Genomic DNA, 23,095 nt, shown 5'->3' on the forward strand with positions numbered 1-23,095 from the left:
AGCTTTAAGATATTACGTGAAAGCTCATTAAGCCTCATTAATAATTTCTCTTACGCCTAAATGTATGCAGTAAAGTTGCAGAATATACTGGTCTTCTTGAAAAAAAGTATTATTTAAAAGAAAAAAATTAATTTTATCAAAAATTCTTCAAAAAATGTTAAAGCATAATTTCTCCGCTACATTTAAAATATTTAAAGCCCTCAATACAAAATTACATATTTTAATTAATAAAAAAAACCGAAAATTATTTGCAATATTATAAAAGCAAGTTCAAAATTGTGTTGCTTTTTCCTTAGCGATGACTGCTAGCAGGGTTTACTATATAGTCAGCGGGGGGCCTGTGTACATATGTATGTATTGTGCAAGACTATATATGTATGTATATGCGCTTGTAACTTTATGTTAGTATGTGTGTATATATTTTCGTTATCGAAAGTATTTTTTTTTTTTGCTTTTTTTGCCTAAAAGTGTTTTTTTTCCTAAACTTGTTTTTCATGCTTGCTATTACTAAAGTTTTTAATTTTTTTTTTTACTTTTGCTTTTACCTAAATAGAAATTTTGTATGCACTTATACAATATTTTTTTTTACAATGTATAATTTTGTTTTTGTTTTTGTTTTTTTTTTTGTTTTTTGCTTTAAATATGTCTGTTTGTGTTAACTTTTTGTCTCACTACCTTATAGAATATATATGCTTTACATAAAGTACATATGTATGTATATAAATATTTTTTTGTTGTTGTAGTTGTTGTTATATAAACTTTAGATAATTTGTTAATTTTTTATTAAATTTTACAATTTTTTTTTGTTGTAATAAACCAAAATTATATTAATAAAAAATAGCAAAACAAAACATACATATTTATTTATGTATGTATGCATGTGTATATATAGAGAAAGCGAAAGTAAGTTGTTTTCGATATAATTACAAAAAGTATATAAACATAAAGTGTTATTATTTTTTATAAACTTAAATATATGCCAAAGTGCCGAAAGAGCTTGTATTCTTTACACTTTTTTTTAACTTTAAATATTACAATATATATTTCATTGTGTTTGTTGTTGTTTTCTATGCAAAACTGTTAGCCGAAAGCTTTTCTAAATAATAAAACCGGTGCATGTGTGCAAGTAGCTGTGTATTTATGTGTGTGTGTGTTTGAGTGTGGGTATTAAGTTTTATTTTATTTTATTTTTATATATATACTATATATATACTATACATATGTATATATAGTGTATATACATATAAGCCGAAATATATGTATATAAAGCTAATTACGCCTGTCCGCAAGTACTGTTGCTTCTCGCCTTAAATTATGAAAATGAAACTACAAACGCTTTGCTCTACTAGCGTGCTGCTCTACATACAAAAACAATGAAATCAAATTTTTGTAGAATTCTGCGCATGCGCGCATTTCAACTTGCTGCTTTTCATACAAATGCGCGCTATAATATTACTCACTTGTCTCATATGTATGTTCTGCTACGTTATTTGCATATTTATTACATATTTTATTTTTTTCATTTTCTTGCCTCTTTAATTTTTTTTTGTTATGCTGTCGCCTTTTGCTTACTTTTACTCTTATAATATTTGCAAAATTTTATTTTTTATTTATTTCTTATTTATTTATCCTTTGTTTTGTTGTTGTTGTGTTCATTTTCATCGATTTTTTGTTATATATTATATGTATTTAAATTGTTTGCTTTTATATGTATTTTTATAAATATCGTTAAGATCACAGATATTCTCTATGCAATAAATTTTCTGCTTTGCTTTTTATCGCGCTTTCGCTCTGTCGCTCTCTGCTCTGCCTCTTTAACGCCGCCTTATTTAAGTTTCTCAATTTATCGCTTGCTTGCTCTGTCACTAATTTTTTTCTCAGTGTCTTTTCTCTGCTACTCTACTCTGTCGCCTTTTCTACATAATTTTTGTTTTTTGTTTTTTTGTTTAAGCCTTATAGAAATTTTTGTGTCCTTTTTTAAGTGTATTTTTTCTAAACCCTATTTTGCCTTAAAAATTGTCCACAGTCCTTTTCGTAATACATATCTACACATACGTCTCCTCACTTCTTAACAAACTACATTTACAAATATTTTTATCGCTCCGCATTATTTTTTGCTTTCATTGAAATTTTTTTATTTAATCCTTTTCATTTTTGAGTCCTTTAGTGTTGTTTTTGTTTTCTATTTTTTCATTTTTCTTTGGGGTTATATATGTATGCGCTGCTGTTGTATATGTATATAAGTTCATTGGATTGCATCTATGTATGTGGTAGTCAAAGCCGGGAAAATAAAAGAAAAAACTCATAAAAAGTTTTGGTGAAAGCTTTATATAAAAAGCTACATAATATTTTTGTCCGAACTATTTGCAAGCTTTCAAAGTTCTATAGAAATGTATTTAATATATGTAAGTATTTGACATTCTCAGCTTAAAGCTCTCCAGTGCCGAAAACTATTATATAGTTCTATTGAAAGCTCTTAACTGTCATTAAAGTATGACTACTGGTATATAAATATTAAGGTATGTTTCACTAACTCTTTATGGGAGTGTTTATTGCAGTTATTGTTGTTGTAAAATGTTAAGATTTTGCTCTTAAAGAGTTATTATAAAAGCTTCGAAAGTTAAAATTCATATTTTAAAAGCTTTCAACCTTTTTGCAATGAAAGACTATTTTTGAACAATAAAGTTGTCATACAAAAGCTCATATAAACCTAAATTGTGTAAGCTTCACTAGTTTCAGCAATGAAACTTGCTTGAAAATTTTTTGAAAGGAATTTTTTTATAATAATATAATTCTCAAAAAGAAGCTTTTATAAGTTCCAAACACGAAACTGGCGTTAGAAATATCAGATATTATATTAAAGTCGAGATTCGAAAGCTTGCCAAATGTAAGCTTACAAAAGTTCAAAGCAAAGATTGTGAAAGCTTAGAAGAAAAATTTTGAATGAAAAGCTTTTAAAAATCGTTGAAAGCTATTTTCAGTTGAATAGCATTTGCTTATGAACTTTGTGATTAGAAAGCTTACAAACTTTAAATATTTTTTAAAAATAATTTATGAAGGTTTTTGACAGAATTTTTATAAAGTCAAGGCAAATATTATTTATCGATGGACTTTAAAGCTTTACAGGAGATAAAAAGCTTCACTTTGGAAATAACTTATATATGGTTTATAGAGCTTTTGTTCCAGTTTTGCAAGTTGACAAGTATGTGTAAATTCGAGCTTTTTTTAGAACAAACTTTCATAATTTGAGCTTTCAAATTTAAAATACAATATATTGTAAATAACGCTAAATTTTGTTATATAGTTATTAGTAGAAATTATACTCGTATTTCAAATGAGCTTTCAATATGAACTTTACTATGTTATATAGTAATGTAAAACAAAATTTTGTTGTAGGCAATCTAACTGTCTATTTTTCTATGCAAAATCTATGTGTGTGTGTGTACGTTTGTATTGACCTTCTATGTTTCTCATTATATCAGTTTGTAGTTTATTAGCACCAATTGTTTATTCTATTGTAACTGTAATTGTTGTGTTATTATTGTTGTGTTATTATTGTTGTTTGTAAAAAGCTCTTACTGCTCAACTATGTTGTTGTTGTAAAAAAGTCTATCATATTTATTACTGTTTGTGGTATGTATATTTCGTAACTATGTATGTCATTTATAAAACTCCATATATGCATGTATATTGACTATAACTGTTCTTAAAAGAAATCTGATAATGGAAAAATCTAACAAAAAACGGTAATTGCAACTCCTATTAATTGAGAACTTGCGAGCTTTCAAACTGAAATATTATTTCGGAGTAATAAAAAGAGTACGCGCATGCGCATAAACAACCTTGACTTTTCAGGAAAATTGCTATGTAACACTAATATTTACTGTTGGGCTTAAGGGGTTATATATTTTACACACTGTCGCCTGTATGCTTGTATGCATGTACATATATTTGTTGGTTTGTTATAGTTGTCTATGTATATAAAAAAAATAACGGATCACATGAGATCTTGCAAACGCTGTGTGTTGCGTTGCAGCTAAAAATGTTTAATTGTGAAAAAAATTAATATTAACTACATACATACATATTGTTGTATATGTATGCTTGTGTGTCCGTCTGTATATTTTTTCATATATTGTATTATGTAACAAAAACCATATAATACACAATTAATTAACTGTACAATGAAAGCATAAGTAACACCAAAATAACTTGCTTGAAAAATTCTCAACACTGCCGCTTCTTGTTGTGTAAAAAAGTGCATGTTGCACGGTTGACATGCAACATGTTGCATGGACTTTTATAGCAACAAGTTTATAGCAACATTTGTCACTTGTTATATGTCACTCTCTCTCTCTCGCTATGTTTGTCTCTTTCATTTTTTTCTTTAACTGTCAACTGCTCTCTACTCTCTAACTTTCTTAGAACTACTCTTGCTTTCACTTAAATTTTAAATTTATTTTTAATAAAAACATATTACTAATTAGAAAAAAATAATATGACTTGTATATTGTATGTCTGTCTATCTGTCTGTCTGTAAAAGCGCTCTTTCTCTCTCTCTGTTTCATTTGCAACTCTCCTACATTTGCAGCAATTAGGACTCACTATCTCTGTTACACTCTCAAACATTCTCTATGTTAGTATGTATTTAATTGAGCGCAAACGGGACAGCTTGCTCACTCTCTCCCTCTCTCCTGCTTGAAGCAAACTATAATGTTCGCTCTTTTACTTCACTTAGTGTCATAACTAATTCACCGACTCAACACACGCTGTACACAAAATCCTATTTGTAAAAAAAATGCAATTAAAATTTTGCATTTACGCTTAGCGTTTTGTTTTTAGCTTCGCTCCTAACCTAAGATTTCTACACACTGCCGCTCACTATTCGCTTGTTGCTTGTTTCTGGCGTTTACATAATATTATTATTATTATTAATTTTTACAACTATTTTAAATATATATATATATGCATGTATATATATTATATGTATATATATATGTAGTTTTTTATGTATATATATACTTGTGTGTATGTATATAATGACAATTGTTTACTTATTTACTTGTAACTTCAGCTTTCACTTCACGCTTGCAACACTTACTAACTGTCAAATATATATATGTATGTATGTATGTGTATATAACGTTAAGTGTGTTTTTGTTGTGTGTTTCTACACAGCTTGTTGTCTCTTTCTAATATGTAACACACACTATCTCTCTCTCTCTTTCTTAACTTGTTTACTCCACTTATTTTTTGCTTGTATATATGTATTGTATGTATGTATCGTTACAAATATGTATAAGATAAGTATATAATTGCTGCTGTTTTGTATGCTCAGGCAGACTTTTAGTTTTTACTAGTTGTTTGTATTCTTTAAATAAATTATTAAGTGACCCGCGCGCTCGCTCGGCGCTCAGCCACAAAATTCACTTTGTCGTCGAAGTTTGTCATCGATTACTTCATGTATATGTATGTATGTTTCAGCAAAGTCGGTGCTTTTTCACCTTTCACCTTCCTCCTCTTTATCTCTTGTATCTATGTATTTCGTGTTGTCTTGATCATGATCTTACATGTGCGGACCACTTCAAATGTCCGTCTCTACGTGCTATGTATGCATGTAGATCACGATCGCTCATCGTCAGTTGTAGTAATTATAATTATTATTATCCTGTATGTTGTAGTTGTAGTAGTAATAATAATAGTAGTAGTTTAGTAGCAAACTAAAGTCGCTTCACTATTGTGGTAGTTCATCCTTTGTGTCGACAGGGCTTGGTGAGAGAAATTTGCGCACATACTTGGGAAAATGGGTTTTCTCGTGCGCCTTGAGTATGGTTGAGCGTGAGAAGGTCTTCCCGCACATGTGACAGCGGAAGGGTCGTTCACCTGATAGGTTGGGACGTAGTTGTTAAAGTGGTGTTGTAGTTGGAACGCGTAACAATGAAGAGAACGAACATACAGTTAATAATATAGATCTTATACGATATGCTATGCCTAACCGAAGGAGAAACGAGAAGAGTTCATGGAGTTTCATTAGCAACTAGAATGTTTTTAGATTAACTGCGTCTTTACACCTAATGTGAGGGATGAAAGAATTTAAAACCCTTCTCCTAGCTAATCGGAGGAGATGATCAACCGACAAGAAGCTGAAATTGGATATTCCGATCGACAGATCTTGATTGATTGAAAGTAGAAAAAGTGAAGATTGTTGAAGTCAATGGACGCCCGCTACAATTCATTTAACACTTCATTGCCATAACTCAGAGGAAAAACCGCCATTGAGATAGACCAGAGGTCATACAACCAGGCGAGGATCGGTATAAGAAGTCGGTTAAAGCTACCGTTAGAAGTAATTTTATGAAGTCTACTATCATTTCGAACACATTTGACGAAATTTTTCGGATATCGATACCTTTACTTTTCGATTCTCTCAAATGGACTCTCTCTGTATTTCTCCTTTACTTTTTCAACTCAACTCTCGTTTCCACTTCTGTTATGCATTGCTGATAATACTGCAAAAAAATATTTTAGGATAAATCGGTACTTACCCGTGTGGACGCGACAATGGTCTTTCATATGATGGCGCAGCTTGAACGCCTTGCCACAGAACTCACATTTAAACGGCCGTTCGCCCGTATGCACCGGCAGATGACCGATTAACACATGGACATCGGGAAAACTTTTGCCACAAAATTTACACAGCACCACACCATTTGGATCGGCGCCACTCGATGAGGCGCCCAGCAGCGAGCCCGATGTCGACGACGAAGCAGCCAGCGCAGCTGCTGCCGCGACCGCCGCCGCTGCCGATGTCGAAGAGGACGACGACGAACCAGCGCCGCTCAATACCATACCGCCACTACCCGCTGACGAGCCACCAATACCGCTATTGCCGGATGCCGAACCGCCATGCCCCAGTCGTCCACCGCCGCTGCCGCCGCCGCCGCCACCGTCGAGATCGAGTGCGCCACGCGCACCAACTCCACCGCATGAGGCTGCCAATTCCATAGCCGCGGCCATGACAGCGGCCGCAGCATGTTGTTCCTGAGTATCAGCGCCGCTGGCGGCCAATGCGTTCATTTGGTACGTGGTAAATTGTGGCAACTGCGTCAAATTGAGGTCGTGCGACAGCAAGTGCGGATGCAGCAGCGGATGCTGTGCGGGTTCGCGATACTCCAGCGTTTTTAGCGAATGCGAGAGTATGTGACGCGTTAGCTTACTTTGGTGCTGGAATGTGTGGCCGCAATAGATGCAGGTATAGAGGGGCGGCGGTGTTTGCGATTGGTCAAGATTGTGGGAGGTAGAAGCGGCCGACGCAGCAATGGCTGCGGCAGCAGCAGCGGCCGAGGTGGAGCAAGCGACATTGCCGCCGCCACCGCCAGCACTAACCGAGAGGCCGCCAGCAACGGCTACGTGTGGCGAATCGGACGTTTCCTGGAACAACACCAAACAAAAATCCAACATCAACTTCTTTCGTACTACGCTTACATGGCGTATTTTGCATTTAAGTTTTTTACTTTTTTATTTTAAATTTTTTTGTTTTTTTGCTTTTACTTTGTGGTTTTGCTTTTCTTTTGTCTACATTACGTTTTCGCTTTGTTCGGTTTCAATTGAATTGGTTTTGAAGTTTTATAAAAATTATGTAAGAAACAAAAAAAAACGATTATAAATAGTATTCGATTGCCTTGCTTCGTTTTCTTTGTCCTTGAGAAATTGTATATAAATATAATTATAAAATTGCACTTAAGCGGCACATTACTTTCCCTCAGTGTAGTTTTCTCATTTTTTATTTGTTGCAAACAGATTTCAAAACTAAAGTGAGTAGTAACAAATTGATAAGAAAAAAAAAGTGAAGTTTCATTAAAATTATATATAAATGCATGTTCAAAAAGTAGGACTGGCGCTCTAAGAAATATGAAAAGAAGCGTGGTGCTGCCACACTTTCGGTATAAAAAAATGGCAAATTAAAGGAAACGTTATTTAAAACTCAAATGAATCGAAATGAGAATGAGAACTCAAAGAGGAAAAGGAGTAGATGGAAAATTTTTTTCGGCAATATTTTTTTTTTTATTTTTTTTTTATATTTTTTACCAACTATTTTGGACATAACGAATTTTTTAAAAAGTACGAAAAAGTAAAATCTTGTAAATTATGCTTTATGAAGTGCTAAAATACTTTCAAAAATATACGTTTTCAAAACAAAACTACTGAAATTGTTGGTTAGCTGTAGCTGTTTTAAAATACTTTTTATTTGCAATTATTATTATTACTTTTTTTCATAAATATGTTTGTGTTGCCAAAAAACAAGAGGGGAGTCTCAGCAGAACGCTTGGCACTGTCTCGTTTTGACGCTTTTATGGCAATTGAAATTCTCTCTCTTTTCAACACTTTTTCTCATTTTCTCTCTATTTTTGCTTGCACAAGTCCGCAAGCGGAATGTGTGTGGTTTCGTGCCAAAAATCTTTATAATTTTTTTTTTTTTAATTTTAGCGTTAAAGTAACCAAAAATAATAATAATAAAAACGCTTTACTAATTATTTAATGTTTTGTAAACAAATTCACTCAATATTGTTTAACTACTCTCTCTCTCTCTCTTTTTTTTGTTTTTGTATATATATATATATTTGATTTATTTATTTATATTTTTGTTTTTGCAAGAAGTTGAATTTCGATTTTTGTTTGGGCGTTGTTCGAAAAGTCACATTTTCATTTCGTTTTCTGTTTTCTGTTTGTTTTTTGATTTTTTGTTTTTGTTATTTTAACTTATAACCATTATAATTAGAAATAGTTTCATTTATATTTAAAATAGTTGAGTCAAATGAAAAAAAAATGGCGGTAGTGGCGTATTGCAAGCTTAAACGTTACAATTTATATACTCGTAAACGAAAGTGTACCGATTCGACCGTTACGACCGTTTCAACCGTTAAAGCGTACACGTTACGCGTGCTGCGTTGTTCTTAAGCGACAATTTCGTCTCTTCTTTTTTCCAAGATATATGCGTATAAGTTTTAATTAATACTAAATTACAACAACAATAATGGAAAAAATAATTTAGCATTTGCAAAAAAAAAAAATTGGTTTTTCAGTACAAAACCTTTTTGGTTTTCTCAAATCATTTTGCCGAATTCGGTATCAAGAACGTGAAAAAGAGCGTTTGGTGTGTGTGTAGAGCTTGTGTTAAAATACAGTTCTGGTTCAAAAAATTGCAAGTGTCTCTTTTGTATTGCTTGTCTCTCTGCTGGTGACATTCAGTCCGTTCGTTTTCTACTTAAATTTGTAAAATTTGTAAGTTTTATAGCCAATGGTGGGTTTTCATAAATTTCAATTTTGAATAACCTAAATGTAGATATGTATATTAGATAACTGTTTGTTTTGTTCGATATTTACCAAATAAAATTTAAATATAAATTTTTTAAAGGTGTGCAAAAAAATTTTGTTTTTGTTATAATTTTGATAAAAACATTTTGTCCTTTTGCCTGCCTCATGGAGTTGCGTGTAATTTTGATAATAAGTGTTGTTTTTGCTGTCATTTTTTTTGGAAAATTTTTAATTTTTTTTTTATAAATTTAACCAAATATTTGCACTCACATACAGTTTTGAGGTGAGCAAAAAGCCTTGAGTTTGCTTGTGGTTTTTTGAACTATTTTTTGTGAACTTTTTTGTTGTACTAAATATTTATGTTTTCTTAAGTTTCAGAAAATAAAAGTAAGTTTGATTTTTGAATTTTTCAAAATTTTGTTTTTCGTTAATATTTTCAAGAAGTTTTTCCACTTTCCTTTTAATATTATAATAGTATTTGCTCCAAGACTCTATTGTTGCGACATTTTCATTTTCATTTTCAACATTTTCATTTTGTTTACTTTTTTCTCAGTTTGTTCTTTTCGTTTATGCTGGGCACACTGCCGCACTCTTTTTCCATTGTTTCTCGTTTCAAATGAACTTTTATTGAGCTTTTTTTCTCTAGCTTTGTTTAAGCGAGCTTTTATTGTTTGCTTTTTGAAAGTAAACATTTTTAATCATTTCTTTTTTTTAAATTCAAAATATGAGTTAAATAAATATGTAATAGCACAGCCATTTCCAAAAAACGTAGATCAACTTCTTGACAATAATATTAAATAATTTGTATAGATATTTAGGTTTGCATGTTTCAATACTGTTTGTTTTTTAATTTTTAATTCACTGATTGGGGGTTTGCCTGCTTTTCTCTAATTTATGTGTTGTCTGATTCAGTTTGGAGTGAAATTTTGAGTTTTTTTCTTCTAAATTTTGAAAGAAATATTCACAAAAATTGTTGTTGTTGGAAAATTAGATCGTGCTTTGTGGTTGGAATGTACGTAAAGTCTAAATCTCTAATAAAACTAGTCTAATATTTTCAGCTGATTCTTCGAAGGATCATTTTATTTCGTATGAAACATATATTATTGATGTAATTCCATAATATTTAGTTGGGTCAGTTCTAGGAAATACAATAGAGATGGGTGATCCGAACGAAAGATCGTTAAAAACCTATCATGATAACAATTTTTAAAAACCCAGTCTCCATTTTGGAGGAAACAAAAATTTGTTTACAGATTTTAACACTGATTTTAAAAGCCCAGTCTCCATTTTGGAGGAAAAAAAATTGTTTACAGATTTTAACACTGATTCGAAAATATGGACAGGCAATGTCTTCCAATCTAAGAGAGCCATCAAGGAATATAAAATTTGAACATGGCACGTGTTAAAAGTCAACATCTATAGATGCCAATGGACAATAATTTTTAAAATCCCAATGTTAGGTAGACGAATTGCTTTTGAAGGAGTAGAAAGAAACACATATCCATCATCTAAAGAATTAATGATTTTCCTTTCGGACGTTTAAAATGCTTTTTGGCCTTATAAGGTGTTCTATAAATTAGGCCAATTGAATATCACGAAATACTGACCTTTGATTGAGAAAAAAATCGCTATAAACGGTAAATACTATGTTGACTATTTTCAAACAATGGGTTTTTCGAAACCTAATGAGGGTTACTTCGATGGCGGCAAAAGTATTCAATAATTTTTTGTCCATCGCAATGAAGCTTATTTCATGATTTATGGGCAACAAATCTGTCTTTTCTTTACAAAATACTATTGGAAGCTGAAATAATTGAAGAAAGTTCCTTGGTCTAACCCCAAATGACTTGCGTTGAAAATTTTAATGGCATGTTAATGGTGAAAGCTTAATCGAAAGCTCTCTGATTTGAAATAGTAGGGTCCGGTATTTGTGAATAACTGTTCTTGAACAAATTTTAATGATAGTAAAGCTGAAAGCTTTAAATGGTGAAAGCTCGCCCGAAAGCTATATCAAAACAGATTTATTCCTTATCGATAACTAGCCATAAATCCAACCACAAATGCACAGCACTCATCATATGTAAACTCAGTATAATAATTTTTAGGCAGAAAGCTTTCTCTTTAAATAAATAATTTTTTGATATTTTTTTCACCGATTTATTCACTTACTTTAAATACCAAACAACAGTTACAACAACAACAATTTATAATTAAATTATGTACTGTATATATGTATATTGAATATTTAAAAGTTACACAACAACATCAACGTTGAGAAAATACATCGATAAAAGAAAATGAAGTAAGACATTTATATAAAAAACTGAAATAATAATAATAATAATTAAAAAACGTATACATACATAAGTACACCAAAATGTTACGTATGTATACATACATATTTACGCATATACATATATACTTGCAAAAAAAATATGTATATATATAGTTATATAGTTTAAGAAACATACGAATCACACACACATATATATAGAGAGAATTCGAAAAAGTTCCATCGCTTACATAAAAAAAAAAACATATTTCTTCGCTTTTAAGCGAATAATTTTTTTGTTTTTTTTTCACTTTTCCATTTAATTATTAGAAAAAAAAAATGAACGTTAACGACATTTAAGAAATAGAGTACACATTTACCATTTACATAAATAAACAACCATTTATGTAAAAGCGTTCCACATTTAGATGACATTTATATATAGATAATGAATTAATTAAAAAAAAATATTAAAAGTTGAAATAATATTTTTTTGTTTGAAAAAAAAAATGCATTAAAGAAGTAATAGCATTTTAAATATTTTGAAAAAAAAAACATATATATGTTAACACTTGGTTTTATCTGAGACACCGAAAGCACTGCTGCAATTTGGATTTTTTATTTCGAAAATAAACTTTTGATTTTTATTTATTTTGCCTTTTTATATTATTTTTGTATTTTTTTTTTCGCGCTCCACTGTAGCTTGTACCCCTCTTGTTTTCTTTTCACAGTTACATATTTAGTAGAAATTCTTTATACATGAATATATATAATAGATATTTAAGATTTGTAAATATTTAAAAAAATTGTCTAATGCATGAATTCATAGTTAGGCAAAAGCTAGGGATAATAAAAATGAATAAAATTTGTGCTTTTCATTTTGAAAAATATATTTTTTTTAAGTTTTTTCGGAATGGGGTAGGAGTATTAAATTGTTGTTCTATATTGCTTAGGGAATATTTGTTATTCTTACGTTTAAATAGTTAAGTTTTTAAAATTGTAGGCGAATGGGGGTTTAGCAAAAATTAAAAGAAAAGTATATATAACATATGTACATATATAATTACTTTAAAGTGATTTTTTATAAATAAAATATTATGTAATTATTTTATAAATTAGTGACAACTGAATGCTAAAGCAGGCCAAGTACTATTTCAATGATATATAACTGATTAATTGGAAATATAATTTTATTTTAGCTATTTATTTCAAGTAGCAAAGTTGAAAGTCTAATATAGAAAAATTATATTTTAATATAAATTATTTTCAAAATAAAATAATTGTTGTTGTGAAGCGATATTTTGCATGCATTTGTCAAACCATTATTAGTTCTACATAAATATATTTATTATATATATTTTTTATAGAAGTATTTTGTGTTATAGAAGTATATTTAACGAGACTTAAAACTAACTAAGAAATATCTATTATACACTAAAATATTTTATCTCTATTAATATATACTAGAGCAAACCGCCTATAGAGCTGCGAATGTTTTGTATATAATATAATAATTATCGCCTCAGAGGTAGAATTTTATACCATACACATCGATTATTGATTGAGATTCCCTCTAAAATTTTTTGAGAATTTTAATTTGATTAATTCCAATGGCCTTTATATAACCAATGTTTCGATTTTTATCTTCCAAGTATTCCCACAAAGCTTGGGAGATTTCAGATCAGACGCAAGATTTCAGAAATCGTATTGAACATAAATATAAGCTCATCGGGAACCTATTCTCAAGAACTAGTTGACTGAGCTCACTTTGAAATTTTATGTTCTTAGAAATCAATCTCAAAAACCTAACCAGAAAGTGTTACTGTATATTGGAGAGAGCAGGAAGTTAAGAACAAAAAATTCCAATGTTTGAGCTTTACAAAAACCTTTAGAGTATTCAATGCACAAGAATCGGAATTGTTACGGTTTTTTTTAAGGAAACTAAACGATTTGGATACCGTTTAATCTGTTGTTAGCAGAGTAGCAGAGGATAGAGTAAAACAAAATAATCTTACAAAAGAATTTTGGTGAAAAAGTAACTTTTTTAGGACCAATTGTGAAGCCATATATATAATATTAGCAGACCGCTCCGGCTTCGCACGGGTTAAAGCAAACATTTCAAAAGTAATAAGATTTTACACACTCTCCTATATATATGTATGTACTTTTCCGTTTCTTGCGTGGGTTCATATTAAAAAAGTAAAATTAGGAAAATTCGAACATGAAATTATATTTTATTTGCAATAAGCTAAAACTTGATTACGACCTCTAGTCTTTGGTAGCCGACGTCTTTCTCTCTGATTATGAAGTCGTTGGGAACGCTCAGAGTTCGACGCCCTAATGCGAGCTTGCATATTTCTAATATTTTGTTCTTCAAGGATCAGCACACGCTCCGTACTCCACTCGCAAGCGCGTACTTGTTAGGTTTTGAAATTTTGTTCAGCAAGCAGCTGCGAGCGCTCTTTACTCAACTCTCTGGCACGCGATTGCGATGCGAAGAGAATGACTTGCAAGACGATTTTCAGTTTCAGATTAAGATTCTCCATCACGGAGTTTTTTTGATACCCTCAACTGGGAACTATTTCCAGAAAGTTGAGATTCTGGCAATAAATATTATCTATGTTACTCGGGGTGAATGTAGCTTTCCAAAGGCGAAAGAATTTTTGAAATCGGCACAGTCGTTTTTGAGTTTATTCATTACATACATACATACAAATCTTTCCTCTTTATAATAGATAGTATAGTATAGATACGTAAAGATTCCTGAGAGAGCTCAGAACACAAATCTCACTTTTTTAGTTACAAACTGTTTTTATTGTAAATTCATTTGATGAATAAGTTCAAAGAGATTTCCGAATTTAATTCGCCATTCTTTCGGCTAACTATATTATAAGTGATCCACTAAATGGGATCCAGGTGGCAGGATAATCAAATTAGGAACAAATAGTAAAAAAGATGAAGAAAAAATATTCTACGAAAACAACCAAACGGGTTTGAAGCTATAGATGAAGATGAAAAAAAAAGAAAGAAAAAAACACATTTAAAACACACCTACTAACAACCTTATTAATCCTTCTAGTGCCCTCTAACAAAAAAAAAAAACAAGAACGCAAATCTAGTTCAATGCGAGTCTAATGTGATTAGCTGGTTAGGAGCCAAAAGTGTATGGACAACACACAAAGTGAAACGCATTGCGCCAATGTGATATTAACATGATTCGGTCACTCAGTCACTCTGCCAACTAGTCAAAAGGACGAACACAAATTTTGGTAATTTTATACACACATAATGCGATTGCAAATGGCCGGCTTGAAATGAGGTCAGTGTGTGGCTGCCACAAAAATAGTGCATAATCAAAATCGAATTTGGCGAGGTTAAAGCGACGGCATGGCAGACAACACATGTGAGCAGGAGTAGCGGTAAAATATTAAATAATTGAAAATGATAAAAAAAACAACAAAAACAAATATTACAACAAAGTCCATTAGATGAACGAGTTGATTAAAAAAAATTAAAAAAAATATATTTTTTGTTTTCGGGTTTAACATGCGCACCACTGATAGCCACTGTCAGTTCAATTAAAATGGAGCGACGCAAACATATGCTAGTTGATAGCGAGTTGTTATATAACAATAACAACAACAACAACAACAACAACAGTGAGAGATCATTTATGCAAACATGTTGGCAAAATTGAAATTTCATTACCTAAAAATGTGTTATTGATGGCATGTTGATGTTGCAACATCTGTCGCGGATGACAGCGCATTGCGACAGAAACTGAAAATGTCGCATAACCAACAAGTACGTACGTACATAAATGCGTGTGACACACATACACTAGCACATATATGTGTCGGCATAACTGCATCAGTGAAAATCAATAAAAATCATTTAAGTCATTACATGTGACCCATTCAACGACTATGGAGTATTGCATGTTGTGCCTGTGGCACCAACAAACTGCACATGCACATATATATATTTACTAGCTCATTGCACGTGTACTTGCGTTGTCGTGTGTGGGCAAAATGGCTGCATGCCAATATGGACAATTTCAATTTCGTTGCGCAAAATACACACACACACGCATACTATCAAAGGCGAGGTAGCCCTTGTCATGTATTTGGTAGTACGTTGTTGTTGTGTGTTGTGTACTGTAGATTTTTACCAATATTATGTAAGATTAAATTCATAATTGAATTCCTTAAATATATTATTACTATTATGTTTCTGGAGTGTATAAAGGGGATATATTATTCCAAAAGAGAGAGAATGAGACTTTGCTAACCAGAGAGCTGAACACCAACTTAGCGATAAATGGCGAATCGAAGATGCCGAGGAGGTTTTGAATGTTGACAGGTTCCGTCCAAAAGAGCCTCTAAAATCTGATCGAACAAAAAACCACTCAATTTTTACCACTTCAGAGATAGGACGTTCCTTCCTTCCAGCTGATTTTTCTCAGAAAGGTTTATTTAGGCGCCATCATAGGTGTGCTTACTGGACACTGTCCAATAAGTGCACTTTTGAGAAAATTGAAAATCCTTTCAGACGCAAGTTACCAAAGCTGTTTGGAGAAAGGCGGGGAGTAATAATCTAAGCATTTCCTCGTTCAATTTCCAGCATTCGCCAGACTGAGGATAAAACACCTCGGTAGGCACACCTTTGGCGGGCATAGTGAAGTGACTGGAAATGACATAAGCCGTCTTAAGAACTACATATATAATAGAGTCCCAACGCTTTGTCGTATCGTGAGGGCCTTTTGATCCCTCAGGAGTGTTTGGATGTAACAAAGAACAGTTCAGAGCTGTCTAGGTGAGATTATCTGTAGTCGCGGAGATCTGCCACTTGACCTAACCTTTACACAAAGCTGCTATAGAATTTCAAATATATATAAAAACAAATTTAACTCTATAAAAATAACCACTTGTTACCTAAGAACCTCTAAGTCGCGATTTTGTGCACGGGAACTAGAAGCATATCTTCCATGTGACACTCTGAAGCAGCCGTATACATCACTAGCTACTCAGTATATGAATTTAAGATATTAATAAATATTATTTGGTTGAAGCAAGAGAAGAACTACAGATTGATGACCTTTTTAATTCAAAAATTTCCCTCCGATCATTAGGATATTAGTCTAACATAAAAAAGCACTTAAGGTTGATATTCTATAGAACAAACTACCTCTTTAACTCCGTATACTTGTAATCAGCAGTTGATCAAGTCATCAGAATTATGCAAATATTACAAAAATCCAAAACAAATCATTGACAGCCTAAAGGTCAAATGGAAATTGAACTGCGATATACGGCAACATCCAAACTACACAGAGGAGGGTGAAAGAGAAGCCAAAATGCAGAATAACAGTGTCTATTACGGACGAAAACAAACACGAAACACACATAAGCTACGGCATGAAGCTCAACAGTTGCCACCAAAGCTAAACAAATTGCACAACAACAACTTGGGCGAAAGAGTTTCGACAAAACAACAAAAAAATGAGTATCCAAATGGTCTATATTTGCACTGACCACACAGTTAGAAGATTAGACAGACGCTGAGTGGGTATGAGTGACAAACTTCATCAAAAGTCATGCTGTGGCATGCAACATACATACAAGCATACAATCATGTGATATACAGCACAGAGTGACTGCCTCAAATCAACAGCTGAACTAAGCTCTACAGTGCCACACTGCTTTCATTTCATTTCTACAGCTAACGGCAGTGGTTGGTCACACATATTGAGTCAGTGAAATCTAAATAGATTCGAAATGCAGTCGTATGAATATGTTGCATGAAAACTAGTTGGTGCGAATGCTTCGCCTCAAGTAGCCACGTTCAACATGCCACATATCACACTTCAATCGGTCGTCTGTGGATTTGGCTGGCACTAGGAGTAGCAGTTGCCACACACACGTTGTTGCAACATTTTCAGAATTTTTTTTTTGTTTTCAGAGTGGTGCCACCAACTGGCGTCAATATGTTGCAAGGAGCACAGCGAAAAAATTTTGCTGAATTTTTTCCACTCATTTCACTTTTCAACCGAAATGTAGTTAATGGGAGTAATGCGCTTAGACAGTTAGTTGGCAGCCGCATCTTTTTTCGTACATTTAGTTTGGGATTTAAACGATGGCAGTCAGAGAGGCACAGATCATCGTCATCCTCAGCGCAAATATGGTGTGTGGCACGCTTAGTTGTGAAAGCATTTGACCGCAAAACTGCGATTTCCATGAACTTTCCGGCGATTTTTCTTCGCCAAAATTTTTTCTCGCCGGTTTTTTGAGTTTTTGTGTGTGTGTTGGCCAACTGCGAAGTTGCCCCGCAGGCGTTGGTTTATTGAATTTTATTGACTGTCGTTTGTAGTTATTGAGTTCAATTTGCCAATTGACGTACCCCTGCACTAGCCGAGCTTAGATTTATTTGTATGGAAGATGAAGAAATCTGAATCGTATGGGTTTTCATATAGTTTAGTGTACAGATAATGAAGCTATTTAAATATTAATTTGTATAAAAATAATTTTTTCGAGTTATTTGAAATATAAAATAAGAAAAAAAATCTAAAAATTTACATTTTTTTTAAAATATCGTCTTTTCTTATCTTGTTGTTATAATAAATAAATATTTGCCCTCTATATATCATAAGGTAAATTTATCAAAATTTCTGAATAAAAAAATAGTTTTCACAAGGTAGGAGATTTAACAATTTCAGAAATATAGTCAGATATGTGAAATAAGCTCTTTGAATTGACATTTGTAAAATTTTAGTGGATTAACGATTGTAGCTGAATTTTTTCAGATGATAGGCGCTGATTAACAACAGTGGATTTGCAAGCAAATAACGGTTTAAAAGTTGAACAATGTTCTTTGTTGGAAAACTTAGACCAATTTTACTTCAAGATACATTTCTAAAACAAAATAAATATTTTTTGAATTTTTTTATAATTGAATCCATTTTCTTTTATGTGAATAGATTATAATCAGTTATGACTTTCATATTCGTTACTAAGTATTCTATCGAAGAGCCTAAAGTTATAATAATATTTCATAAATACTCTTGAAAACTCACTGGTTTTGAGAGAAATAAAAATCTGAAAGCTAGTACCGTTTGCCAATCTGCCGTTACACATGTGGTCACATTTGGAAACACATGGAAACACATCCTAAATCACAAATAATTTGGTCGAAATATAGTTAATACTTTATGAATCATGATCCCCATAATCGTCTACCTCAAGGGACAATTGTTATTAGAACACAAACCCTTTAAAAGGAAAAGAAACAACATATTCTTCCTTCAGAATAACAAGGAACGATCGATAGGGGGGCATAATTATAAGCCTTAATCGATTAGACGAACTACCGATACGGTTAACCTGACTAATAAAACCTTTACTGACGTACATCCTAATAAAACCTTTACTGACATACATCCTTATGTGATATATGTTACAGTTGAACTTCCATAACTCCAAGTTCTCCATAACTTGAACTCTTGAATTGGCAATAGACGTAAAATTTCATGCAAAGTCCCTTCCGTAACTCGGAAGTCTCTCTAACTCGAAGTTTCTTTGTCTATTATGGTGATTCGAATTAGGGAAGTATGGTGTTATCTAGAGTCGAAAATTATTGATCATAGATACAATTTTAAAATATTATAAGCAATTTCTTGATTATATATAGATAATACATAGGTGTTCCGCGAGAGAGAGAGAGAGAGAGAGAGAAGCAGAAACACTGTCAAGGAAGTCTGAGAAAGTTCAAGCATAAAATCAATATTCTAGCATTTGATAGTTTCAGAAAACTACACCCAAATTACAGAAAAAGGTATAGTTAATTTATATCTCCCTACTAAAAATAAATACGAAATATATACTATATACAGAAGTGAGAGCATCTTCGATATTCTTCTTGCATTATGTTACAATTACATTTACAATTTGTTACTCTTTCTATTTTTTATATTTTTAGAATCAAACTTAATGTGCGCACATAATTTTAATAATTTAAAGACCATTTACAACATTATGTTCCTTTGTTTATTAGGATTACGTATACGCTATGGCACCTAATCAGCTTTTTGACTGCTAGTACTTAAGAGGCACATTTAAAGTTCAATGTTTCTATAGTTTATTGCCTAAACCCTGCATAAACAGAATTTATTTTCATTGAGCCTTTAACTCCATGCGCATTTAAACGAAGCTTTTGCAAATTATTCAAATTCGAATGCCTCATAAGCAGCAACAATGTCAAAAACCTCAAAAAGCAGACAACGACAAAGAAATGAAAAAAAAACTGCACCGAAATTGTGTAAACATCCTGTGTAATGGAATTTAACAGAAAGAAAAAAGAAGAAAAGACAAGCACCAACAAGGTAAAATGTCAAAGATTTCGCCACACGAAGAAAAAGCACCAAACAAGCAAAGATATATTCACTATTGCACTTGTTATTGTTGTAGTGTAGACGAAAATTAGGCAAGCTACTGTGTTGAACATGAATATGAGCAAGCGAAACGCAAGTGACACGCAAGCAGACACACTTACAACAACAACAACACGAACAACCGAAAAAGAGACATACGCACAACAGCAGAGTTGGATGTAACAAGCCAATGTAGAAGTACAAGTTCAATGCACGTCCAACGAGTGCAGTGAACTGCGACGCACACGCACACTAAACGCATAGAGAAATCAGCAAGTTGGCAGTCAGTCAGGCAGGCAATTACGCCGAAAAGGACACTTACGCAAACATTTGCACAAATTTGCTAGCATATCCACAGGCGCACGTAGCAATCAGCCGGCGAAAATTGGCAAGCGAGGCAGAGAGACAGCAGGAGGGGTGCTATGCAGATTATATGGCATAGCCGAAATTAAACAAATGCGAACCATTTTACATATATTTCGTGATGAACCTGCTATTTGACCAAAAGATCCGACACAAAACGCGTCTCAGTCTCAGCACACAAGCAGCGCCGCTTTTTTATGACAGCAGCAGCCGAGTGCGCGCGCGGTCAAGTAGACACAACAAGCCGGTTGCACGAGGCAGCAGAAGTGAATGCACGCAGTTGCCAAAAATAGCATTTTTCTCATTTCAAAGGGATTTGCTGGCGCTTGTGTGTGCTCGTTATCATCACTTCGGCTTGTGTCTCAGGCGGCTGCCGCCAATGTGTTGTGCGTTTATTGACATTGCAATGTGGCCGAAAATCCTTCGATTTCATCTCAACTTTCATTGAGTGCGCTGCACTGTGCTTGCTATTACTGGCGACTGCGTTGCTGCTTACTTGTCTGCCGCGCTGGGTATTAAGTGGCCAGAGTAATGCACCAAGTCATAATCAGTTATCGATCCGTGTGCGTCTGGGCGCTGTTGCCGGTTGCTTCGTGAGTGTCTTTATTTTTAATTTTTTTGTGATTTTGATTTTCTTATGGTTTTCAATATATATTTTCTACGCTTTTGGCCTTTTGCGCGAGTTCAGTTTATAACTTACACTATGGCCTAGGAGCTCTATTTTTGCTATATAAAAAGACTATATATAAGAATGTATGTATATTTGTCTCTCTGTCTCTTCGTCTTCAAAGTCTTTCAATTACTTTCAGTTTTTTATGTCTTCGACTGCTTCCTTTTTCCGTTCAAACTGATTTTTCTTGACGCACTGCTGTTGTTGTTGTTTTAGTTGTAGCAAATGCCGACACAACCTTGCAGCCGTCTACTTTGCTGGCTTATCTGTGGAAATTTTTGGAAATTTCTTTAGCTTCAAGGAAGCATTGGTCTATTAAAGGCAGACACAACTCTTCTTTTTCAATTTATTTTTGAGTTTCTTCACTCTCAATGTACCTTTACACAGAGACACAGGTATCTGGAGGCGACCGTCGCTTGCGTTGATTAATTTTTGTGCGACAATTTGCTTGTTGACTTTTTCTACTGCAGCTTAATTGAATTACTTATCGATTAGTCGTAGCAGAAATGAGAAAAGAAACGAAGTGCGCAGGAGTTACGGATAAGATTATGAAAGATTGCCGGTGATGTTATTAAAGCGTTAGAGTTTGCTGTTGGGTTATGAGCTCAATAATATTGAAGCGATGAGTTTTCGTTGGCGAATGGAGAAATTTTGGAAGTAATGATAATGAAATGGTAAGGAGAGAGACTTCGCTTTGAGAAACTCTCAAGATGTTGAAAATCATTTTAACTTTCGGGGGTGAAAATCATTTCAGATAAAATTGTAGTCAATTTTTAATTAGAAACTAAGACCGTTAACTCCAGAATTACTTTTATGAATAATGAATTTCGACTAATTATTAATTTTGAAAAACTAACGCATTCAATTACGAATTATGAACTAAAAGTTAAAAGTCATAAGTCGTAAGTCAAATGAATTATGACTTACATGTTAAAAATTCTAGATTATTGTAATGAATTTTATTAACTTTGACTTAAAGTGACTTCATGAGTAACAAATTAGTACTTTAAATAATGACGAATAATGATTTCAGACTAATTGTTTATTAATTGTGACTTACTAATCAGGAACTAATGAGTAAAATCTTTGAATTCTGGCTCTGTATGGAGCAATAATTTAAACAAATTGGAAGAAGAAGAAATAAAAGAAAATTTATTCGCCTAATTGTGACATATTACAATTTTTCTGAGGGTCAAGATATAAATGGCTGATGTTTATCCTTACATAAAGCTTACTATAGATGGTGCTGTGATATGATTAAGTTACTTTTTTTAACAAAAATTATTAAATTATATTACTTCTGGAATGAAAAAAGCATAATAAAATAATAAAAAAACAATAACAGTAAAAATATAATTTTTGAATAAGAATTTATTTAAAAAATTGTTGAAAAAGACAAAATTACACCACAGCGCCACCTAACATATGCTTTAAGGGGTTATATACAGTTAGAATTTTCAAAAAATCTATTTTTTTTATTTCATTTTCTTAATGTACATATATTTTAGAATACACACAGAAAATTTCATATCGTTCCGGTGAATATTTTCAAAGTTACAAGCAAATTTGAAAAGGCGTTTCAGAGTGCTTGGAAGTACAAGGTCCGAGCGGCAGCGCGTTTTTCTCAAAATGGTGTTTTCATAGTCGGTGACCAACATTACTCGAAAACGGCTAGACCGATTAGTCTCAAATTTTAACACGACTTTCTTAAATATATTTTTTAGTGATTAATCGAAGATTTTTTTCTCTCCGATAAATATTTTTTTTTTATAAACAATTTAAGGCCGAAATTTCGGTGAAGAATCGATTTTTTTTTGAGAAACCGCCATTTTGTCAAAAAATTTTATTTTGCTTATTCCTTCGATTAATTACTAGATTTAACATTATTTTAACGAAATCTGTTTGGTTTTTTAATTTCGGATGATCCAGTTCCGAGATATAGTGGTCACCGCAAAACATCTTTTTTGAGAGGATCTCCTTGAGATCAGCTGTAGCTCTTTTTCAAATATATATTTTTACTAGTACTAAGTCTTAAAATACAGTTAAAAGA

At 32.5% G+C, this 23,095-nt stretch overlaps 2 protein-coding genes across 12 annotated transcripts in view; both read right to left on the reverse strand.

Annotated features, from left to right (window-relative positions):
- The window catches only part of LOC105208937 (uncharacterized), a 363,842-nt gene that overhangs the window by 24,894 nt on the left and 315,853 nt on the right, over nt 1-23,095 (reverse strand). The gene's annotated exons all lie outside the window — the stretch shown is intronic.
- Nucleotides 3,547-7,476, reverse strand: LOC114803593 (transcription factor Sp8-like). Its single transcript, XM_029038183.2, has 2 exons — nt 6,546-7,476; nt 3,547-5,883 (listed from the first exon to the last, which is right to left on the reverse strand). The coding sequence occupies exons 1-2, from the start codon at nt 7,459-7,461 to the stop codon at nt 5,735-5,737; spliced, it is 1,065 nt and encodes a 354-aa protein (XP_028894016.2). The 5' UTR covers nt 7,462-7,476; the 3' UTR covers nt 3,547-5,734.

Source organism: Zeugodacus cucurbitae, chromosome 5, assembly GCF_028554725.1.
Source record: "Zeugodacus cucurbitae isolate PBARC_wt_2022May chromosome 5, idZeuCucr1.2, whole genome shotgun sequence".
In the NCBI taxonomy this organism is placed as follows: Eukaryota; Metazoa; Arthropoda; class Insecta; order Diptera; family Tephritidae; genus Zeugodacus; species Zeugodacus cucurbitae.

Coding starts and splice junctions, on each gene's coding strand:
- LOC114803593 (XM_029038183.2), bottom strand. CDS start 7,461: ATGTTGGATTTTTGTTTGGTGTTGTTCCAGGAAACGTCCGATTCGCCA. Junction 5,884..6,545: donor CCATTGTCGCGTCCACACGG/GTAAGTACCGAT, acceptor CCAACCTATCAG/GTGAACGACCCTTCCGCTGT.